The 9,433-nt window shown below is 30.3% G+C and overlaps 1 protein-coding gene and 1 long non-coding RNA gene across 2 annotated transcripts; both read left to right on the forward strand.

Annotated features, from left to right (window-relative positions):
* The first annotated feature begins 568 nt into the window (after nt 1-568).
* LOC123268794 lies at nt 569-6,891 on the forward strand. Its single transcript, XR_006510300.1, has 3 exons — nt 569-700; nt 801-891; nt 6,658-6,891. It is a non-coding gene; the product is annotated as an uncharacterized LOC123268794 (long non-coding RNA).
* Nucleotides 6,892-7,638: 747 nt separating this feature from the next.
* On the forward strand, nt 7,639-8,914 carry LOC123269022 (prion-like-(Q/N-rich) domain-bearing protein 25). Its single transcript, XM_044734512.1, has 3 exons — nt 7,639-7,886; nt 8,278-8,532; nt 8,595-8,914. The coding sequence occupies exons 1-3, from the start codon at nt 7,679-7,681 to the stop codon at nt 8,912-8,914; spliced, it is 783 nt and encodes a 260-aa protein (XP_044590447.1). The 5' UTR covers nt 7,639-7,678.
* The last annotated feature ends 519 nt before the right edge of the window (nt 8,915-9,433 follow it).

Genomic DNA, 9,433 nt, shown 5'->3' on the forward strand with positions numbered 1-9,433 from the left:
GTCCAAATAGTATTAAAAATCTAATTTTGGTCAAGCCTTTTCAAATGGCACCAACCGTGACTAAATCAGTCAAGCCGTTCAAAAGTTATAAGAGGGTTACACACACACACACACACACATACGGACATCATCGCGAAAACAATCAGGGTATCTTCCTAAGACGTCAAAACGTCAAGATCTGAAGACAACTCGATTTTCGAAAAACGGGGTAAAACCAATAACTTCCCGATTTTCGAAAATTTTCAATTTTCTTAGCGGGAAGTTAAAAATAGTGTTCTATGAAACTTCTATCAGACTTTTGAGCTCAAAGAGCTCAAAAGCATAGAAAAGGTATCTTTTTGAGCTCGGAGAGCTCAAAACAACACACGTATTGTATTTTTGAGCTCAAAGAGCGGCCAGGTATTAACAGAATTAGCGGGAAGTTGCAGGGATGGCCTTTAGGGTCAACTGTTTTCCTAATTTTTTTTTTTGTAATTATTGATGATGTCTGCTATATATCTTGAATTATCTGGAATAGTTTTATTAATTATTCATTTTTGATTTTTGTTTATTTCAGAAAAGAGTTGGGAATAATTTTATGATGATTATTAAAAAAAACTTTTTTCATTTGGTTATTTTGGCTTCGATGGTATTTTGCGTTCGTATAAAAAATAACAATAATAAAACAAATTCCCATAGATGCGTTGAGTACGGAGAAATGGTAAGTAACTTCATCTTATATATTTTAAATTATGTTTTATTTTAATACTTGTTATGAATAATAACTTTCATTTATTTAAAAACGTGTTAAATATTTTCAGTGTGATATTAAGAATAGATTAACATGTTGCAATCCGAATTTTATATGTAAACTAGCAGTTACGGATAATTATTTCATGTGTGCAAGAGAAGGTATTTGTCAACAATTATGGATTTAAAAGACATCTGGCGATTTGTTTTTATTTTTATTATACTTAGATTCATTAATTAAAAAAAATTAGGAAAACGGTTGACCCTGAAGGTCATCCCCGCAACTTCCCGCTACTTTCATAATTAAGCGCTCAAAATTGCACTTATTACGTATATAATTTTGAGTTCTCCGAGCTCAAAAGTCTGACAGAAGTTGAATAAAACACTATTTTTTGAATTTTCAAACCGCAATAACTTTTGAATGCATAAACCGATTTTCACGCGGTTGGCGGCATTCGACGCAGTTTCTCAAATTCTATGTTATATTTTTAAACACAAATTGATCAGACCGAAAATTTCGGTGTAATTCGAAAAAAACACTTTTTTTCGTCAACGATAACTCACGAACGAATCAACCGATTTTGACCAGCTTGGTAGCAATCGACGTGGTTTTTCGATGTTAAGAGCTGATTAGTTTTTGGAATTGATCGGTCAATGCGTTTAAAAGTTATTAAAAAAAAACCACATTTGAAAAAAATTTTTTTTTTGTAGTTTTTTTGAGATTTCTCAAAATCTACTGGTTCGAATCGGTCCAAATAGTATTAAAAATCTAAGTTTGGTCAAGCCTTTTCAAATGGCACCAACCGTGACTAAATCAGTCAAGCCGTTCAAAAGTTATAAGAGGGTTACACACACACACACACACACACACACACACACACCATCGCGGGGATAGTCAGGGAAGCTTCCTGAGACCTTAAAACGTCGAGATCTGATGGAAACTCGATTTTTGCAAAACGGAGTGAAAACAATAACTTCCCGATTTTTGAAAATCTTCGATTTTCTTAGCGGGAAGTTAAAAATCTGGAAATCGGTTGACCGCACAGACCAACCCTAGAACTTTCCGCTAAGTTTGAATTTGAAGCGCTTTAAAATGTGTTTTTGGTTAACATTTGAGTTTTTCAAGCTCAAAGCACCGTTTTTCACATTTTGAGCTCTTCGAGAATGTATTTATTGAACAACTATAACTTATGAATCCGTCGTTCGATTTTCATTTTTAAAAAAGCATTCGACGCAGTTTTTTAAGGACAAAAAATGTATATGTGGTTTTATTATGATTTTTTCGCAAGATTTAAAGATATTTTTAAAAAACATAAGATTAAAAAAATTTTTTTTTTTAATTTCTTCGGAATGGCTCGATGGATTAACTCTCAAATCTAATCAGATCTAAGTTCTGATAAACCCTTCCGAATGTTGTGTCGTAAAATTCAATCGTTTGATTCGTTTTGGAGAAATCGTACGACAAAAATTTATTTACACACATACATCCACTCACATACACACATACGCGCGTGTGCGTGACCGGACATCTCGGCGGGAATAGTCAGAATGGCTTCCTAGGGCCTCAAAACGTGGAGATCCAATGAAAACTCGACTTTCGAAAATCAGACCGAAATCAATAACTTCCCTTTATTGGAAAATTTTCAATTTTCTTCGCAGGAAGTTAAAAAATTTGCACTTGTCATGTTTTTTTAGTAGATTTCATAGAAATCTAACTATCGCATTGGTCCTCATGACGGAACTTTTGAAAAATTTTGCTATATTTCGACTTAGCTCGTCAAGCGGATTCAGAAAATGCATGATTCAAAAATTTATATGTATATATATATACGATATAATCGGCATTGTCTCTTCTCTAACTTCCGCAATTCTTTACGGATCCCGATAAAACGTAACATATTCATTCTTAAGTTAAGACGATTTCTGAGGTTGAGTTCTAAGATGAGCTAAATCTGTCAAAGTTTATTTAATAAGCTTCAATTTGCATACTTATTTATTTTTCCAACTTGAATAGTTTAGGAATGACAGCAATTCAAAAATTTTTGAAAATCGCAAAAATTTTCTCTTTTACCGTATTTCCGTGCAATTACAATTAAACGCGATATCCTATCAAAATTCTGTGAATTGCATATGAAAGCTTATTAAATAAACTTTGATTTGCATGCCTCACTATCAGTCTAGACCAAAAATTACCTACTTTCTCAGACAGATTTTATGAAATTTTACTTTTGCATTCGTTTTCGTTTTGATGTCATCGTTTTATTGTAATAGAAGTTCTTTATTATTGTTAATATTATTTTATAAAAAATATATTTTTTTATGCGAGAAATCTACTTCCATTTCGGCTGCCGAATGGTCTTTTTTTAATTTTTAGAACTTTTCTATTTCAATTTAGTTGTTATAAAAATCCAAAAAATTGACGGATGTCTTTTAATTTCAGTATTATAATATTTCCTGAATAATAAACGTAGATTTAATTTATTTCCTCTAGTCTTGGGCCTAGTCGGTCACCGCTGAGAGCGCTCAATTTAGTTCATAATCCAATGGCGAACTAGTTCGCTCTATTAATTCATTAGTTCTTTTTTAAAATAATTTAGTAAAAACAATAAATAAAGAAAAAAATATAAGTAGACATTGAATTTTGTCAAAGATTTATTTATTCATTAGTTTAAAACATTTACTTAAAGTCTGTTCTTAGATGTGAATGTGAAGTTGTTTAGTATCGGTATCGAAATATCAAGGCGCGCACAGTAAAAGTAAAAAGTTTGGGAAATCAAAAAGTGCACGCCTCACATGTTCATTTTATAGAAAAATACAGAAAAATATATTTTTTCATTTTTTTTTCTACTTTCTACAGTTACATCGACGGTCAATTTCGAAAATGATTCTCTACGTAATTCCTATTTCTACTGTGGCGCTGCTTGAAAAATTATCAAGATAAAAAAGAATAGAATGAAATTCATAATTATGAATGTTTAAACTTTCATTAATATCTTTTAAACGATTACAAGTTTGATAACGTCCTGCAATAGGGATCATCATAAGGGTGAATGGAAACTTATGGAGAAAGATTTATTTCATTTCATGGCGTATATTTTTCTGAAACGCGAAGACAAAAAACGCGACGACTATCTGACAGCCTGTTTCGTCTAGCATTTTTTAGGAATGTTAAAGCCATATTAAAGCAAATTTTTTTTTTAAGGGAGTTGGGAAAGAACGGATAGGGGAAAGGGGGGGGACCTACTCAGTGGGAATTTTTCCGTAATTGAAAAAATAATCAGACAGCCCAGACTGGGAATCGAACCCAGATCTCTCGGTTACGCGCCAAGGGCTCTACCAGTTAAGCTATCCGAGACAAGTACTGACTACTTTATTCAGTCACGTATATAAGACCCACCGAGCAAACAACGCCACCGTCCATCTTACGGTAAAGAGCTATTTTGTTGAGGAATTTTAGGCCGTTTATAGGGTCATAAGCCTATTTTCTTTTCTTTAAGCTATTGAATATTCTTTTAAATAGTTTTCTCTTTAGAATTTGCTGTACCTCATTTAAAGCTAAACCTTTCAGTCTAAAATTTTAAATACTATCGTAAATTTAGGGATTGAGTATCCTTGAGTTTATTTTTTATTATCTTTTTATTGCATCTGACGACGAATATTTTTTCTAATCTGTGAGAAAATTTTTCTGTCAACCATGTGCATAACAGCTGTTCTCTAACTTACTCTCTCTAACTTCAAATTATTTCTTTACGCCTACAATTTTCATCTACCAATAATTTCGCACAAATAACGTTACCACACCTATCGACCCTTTCCTCATTACCTCAAACTGTAACCTCTGACTGTATCACTTCAAACAAAATTCTTCAGTTAGTCATCTACTCACAAGACAATTGCATCTATCTATTCATCGACTATATATCGACAATCTATCTATACATCGACTATCTATCGACAATCTATATATCTATCGACAACTTATCAATTTTCTATTAATCAGTAATTAATTTAAACATATCAAAAAGTGTGTAATTTTACATTATTAAGAAGTATTTAACAATAAATCGTTAAGAGTAAAAATTTACTTTTGTGTGTTTAAAATCAACAATTTAATTGAAATATCCTCGCTCCAGTAAATTGTAGCTAGGAAATAAACATAGCCGTACTAATAATTTTTTAACTACACACTGTTAAAAATTTTTGTAAAATTACAATCATATTACAAAACAAATGATATGTAAAATTACAAATCAGTGTATAGCAATGCGAAATAAAATACAATTCATGTAATTTTCCAGCACCTGTCGGGAAATCTACTAAGATGTATTGTAATTTTACAATCTTCTTGTATAAATCTAATACGCATTGTAATATTACAGAACCGTTGGTCAATTTTTAAGAAAAAGCTTTTTAATTTTGCAAACATTATTTGTGATCTGATTCGGCATAATTGTATGTAAAATAACAAAAAAATATTGTAATTTATATTACAATAATCTCATAAAAAATTTAAAAAGCTTATTTTTATTTTTACAATTTTCATTGTAAAATTACACAGTGCAATGTAATGTCACTAGAAAATTTTATTTATATTACACGAATTGTAATTCTACTTCACTGTTTTCCAATTTTAAAAACAATACTTTTCAGTTTTACAAAAATGAGATTGATGTATCAAAAAACAACAATATCCTTTATATTTATTTTTACTAATTTTTAATCTATGGTTGTTTATTTGCAATAATAAATTCGAGGCATCATTTATCTTTTATAAATTTTAATATTATGCTCAAACGATCATTTCGAAATAAATATATTTGAATGAGTATATGTTAGACTTTAATTTTTACAATATTCAATGAATTATAAATAATGTAAAAGTTAGTTATTTTCCATCAATAAACAGCATCAAATAACAAAAATAATGTAAATAATAAATAATAAGCCGTAATGCTCAATCACCACATAGGATTAGCTTATAAGAATAATAAGATGTTGAACCACCTATCGGTCGTACGGCGTAGAGCGTTAGGTATCGGTCTGGCAAGCGCGCGGCTCGCGTTCGATTCTTAGTTAGGGGAAATATTATTTTCACTTAATATCATCAGAGTTGTAATAATTAGGTCTACGTGAGATTCAAAATCTAGTCAGCGCTTCATAAAAATAAAATGACAACAAATATTAAATCAAATCTTTCTTTTTTATTATTTCAATTAAAGTAAAATTCAAGGAAAGTATTGTAATTTTACAAACTTAGCTAATCTAAAAATATTTGTAAAATTACAAAACCGTTTTGTAAAATTAGTAACCTCACAGAGCTATATATGTTTTGTAATATTACTATACCCGATTGTAATTTTAAATAAATGTTTTGCCTATTAGCTTCCAATACATATCTTGTAAAATTACAATAGAAATTTTTAACAGTGCAGTATTTGTTAATATACTAAACAAAAATAAATAATATAATTGAATATATCTAGTTTTCAAAAAATACTTTTTTTCGTCGATTTAGTGTTTAAATTGGGACATATCAACGATTTTATAATGCAAAATCGTCCTATAGCCGAAAGTAAAGCACTTCCAGATGCTCACACATGAGGCGTGCAATAACTCGATTGGTCATATAGCGCTACTGTCTAGTAAAGCGGACGCTAAAAAAAATGAATGGTTTATTTGAGAAACCCCACAAGTTATATAGAAACCCCATATGACTTATGGGGTTTCTCAAATAAACGATTCAAATGTACAAAGAACTAAGAGCGAGATCATCGATGAACCAGGTCACGTAGTTCACCTAAAGGAACGCTCTTCCCACCTAGGTCGTTCGCGAACTACCCAAGACTAATTTCCTCTACTTACTTAACAAAAATCCTTTTTATTTAGTGCTTTATGATAATTATTAATTTTTTTTTGTCATCAATTAAGCCAAATTGGGAGATTATTGTATATTTGATGAAGATTGTGGAACTGTATGGCACGCAAAATGTTCGAGCGATAACAAATGTGTTTGTATGTCAAATCACATACAAAAAAATAAAAATAATTGCGTGCCGTTATTAGGTGAATATTGTTTAAGAAATGGCGAGTGTGGGACGGAAAATTCTTTCTGTCTGAATAATGAATGTCGATGTAAGGATTCTTTTTATGTATATTCCAAAAAGCAATGCCTACCAAGTAAATAAAGTTGAATTCAAATTTATAAGGTTTAGTTAGATACGACTCTCTCTTTAAGGGTTTATTGAAATGTTTGTTTCTTTACATTTTTATAGAAATTATTGATGAAGAATGTCAGGATGATACAGATTGTAGAAAAATAAAATTTGCGAAATGCTCAAAAAGAAAAGTTTGTGTCTGTGCCAAGAACACAGTAGCGCTATCTCCGGGATTGTGTTACCCATTATTAAATGTAACTTGTCAAGTGGATGAAGATTGCAAGGTAGATCATTCTATTTGCATCAAAAATGTATGCAAATGCAAACCTAAACACTTTTCTTTTTCTATTGGAAATTGCACGCCAAGTAAGTTATTTTATTACCTATTAATAATAATTTATAATTATTGTCTTTTTTATTTGTAGTGTATCTAGGTATGCCTTGTGAATATGACATACAATGTAGAATGTTCATAGATAAAACGAAATGCTCTCAGGATAAAGTATGTATATGTGAATATAATTACTTTCAAACAAAAGGTGGATTTTGTAAACCTGAATGTGAAAGATCATGTTTGAATGATGAACTATGTAATGATGAAAATTCTATTTGTGTTTATGATAAATGTCAATGTGAGCCACAATTTCAAGTTCAAGGATCAAAATGTATACCAGGTATAATATGAATTTATATGAAAATTTATTTCAATAATAAATTTTGTGTATGACATACTGTAATTTTCATTTATAGTCATTGAGATCAATAGTTGTGATACTGATGCTGATTGTGATCAAATGTCGTTTGCAGTATGCTCCTCAAGTGGTAGAAAATGTATTTGTAGAGACGGATATTTTGAAATCAAAAGAGGAACATGTGTACTTCAATTGAAAGAAATTTGCAGAATTGATAGACAATGCCGTATTCCTAATTCTGTTTGCGATGATGGCTACTGTGAATGTGAACCTGGATTTTTAAATATCGCTAACAACCAATGTGTTCTAAGTAAGCTTAAAAAACATAGTTCTGAGATAAACGCGTTTAAAGTTTTTTTAATTAAAAAAAAATATCTTACCTAAAGTCAATTAGCGATGCTAGCTCCATACAAATTCCCTTCAGCCTTTTCAAAAAGTTGATTTTCTTTCACTTAAACATTGTAAAATAATATAGTTACAGTAGTACAGTAGTAGTTCGATCACTTAGAACTTGAAATACAATACTTTCATATATATGTACGTTCGAAAAATGTAAAAGAAAAAAATAATTTTTTAAAAAGTTACGAACTAGAATGATCCCTTAATTCGTTTTTTTTTTTTTTTTTTTTTTTTTTAAATCAGGATAATTATTTAATTTATTTATGTTAAGAATTAATATTTTTTTTTGTTAATTTATTTAGTTGAATCATCTGTTCGATCTTGTTACAACAATCACCGTAATTGTCGTTTGTTTACGAATGCAAAGTATTTAAAAAATGGACAGTATGTTTGTACAGAGTATAGGGTAGAAATAAACACAACAGCCTGTGCTGCATGGTCAGGTAGATTTTGCACGAATGGTGATCAATGTGGCTCAAAATACTCTGTTTGTGTCAATAATGAATGTCAATGTAAATTGAAATATGTGTCTCATTCCGATATTGATTGTCGAACACGTAAGTTTATAAACAAAGTAAAATGAAAAGTTTTATATTATAATTTTTCTTTCACAATTCAGCTTTTATAGGTATGACTTGTAATTATGACTCATATTGCAAAAAATTCATCAAGAATTCGCTGTGTCTAAACAAAATATGTATCTGCGGTAATAATTACTCTGAAATAAATGGAAAATGTCTTCCTAAATTACTCGTTTCATGCTCGGATAAAGAACCATGTGCGCCGAAAAACTCTTTCTGTATAGATGAAAAATGTCACTGCAACATTCAATATATTCAGCAAGAAGATGAATGTGTACCACGTAATAAAACGAAATACAAAGAACACGAAGACGCAAAGGCTCCAAGTAAACAGTTATTTATTTATTTATTCAGATAGAACTATCATCAGTTCTAAATAAAATTATTTTTATTTTCTTATTTATCCAATAATATCTATGTTTCTATTCAGCGATACAAATTAGATCGTGTAAAATAGATCGAGATTGTTGGGGTTTCCGAAATTCACAGTGCTCATCGAATAACATATGCATTTGTAAGGAACAAAGTTTTGCATCTAATGCAGATTATTGTTACCCTGTATTGGATGGATTTTGTAGGTATGATGAACAATGTGGGTTGAATTTCGATTGCGTTGGTTTTAAGTGCCAATGCAAACCTAAATTTTCACCGATTTCTGTTAACCAATGCGTATCGAGTGAGTATACAATATTTATTGTTAAAAACTAGATCATTATCAATTTACTTTTCTTTTTTATAGCTCATCAATTATACTCTTGCAATGATATTCTCGATTGTAGTGATCGGTGGCATTCAAATTGTTCAAAAAATAAATGCATTTGTAGTATCAACAATACTGCCATCAATAACTCAACATGCTTACCAATTTTAGGTGGAT

Source organism: Cotesia glomerata, linkage group LG7 (assembly GCF_020080835.1).
Source record: "Cotesia glomerata isolate CgM1 linkage group LG7, MPM_Cglom_v2.3, whole genome shotgun sequence".
Taxonomy (NCBI): domain Eukaryota; kingdom Metazoa; phylum Arthropoda; class Insecta; order Hymenoptera; family Braconidae; genus Cotesia; species Cotesia glomerata.

Bases quoted from the DNA above. Each gene is read 5' to 3' on its own strand.
- LOC123269022 (XM_044734512.1), top strand. From the start codon at position 7,679: ATGTCGTTTGCAGTATGCTCCTCAAGTGGTAGAAAATGTATTTGTAGA. The intron at 7,887-8,277 runs GTAAGCTTAAAA...TAATTTATTTAG, and splicing joins TAACAACCAATGTGTTCTAA to TTGAATCATCTGTTCGATCT. The intron at 8,533-8,594 runs GTAAGTTTATAA...TTCACAATTCAG, and splicing joins CGATATTGATTGTCGAACAC to CTTTTATAGGTATGACTTGT.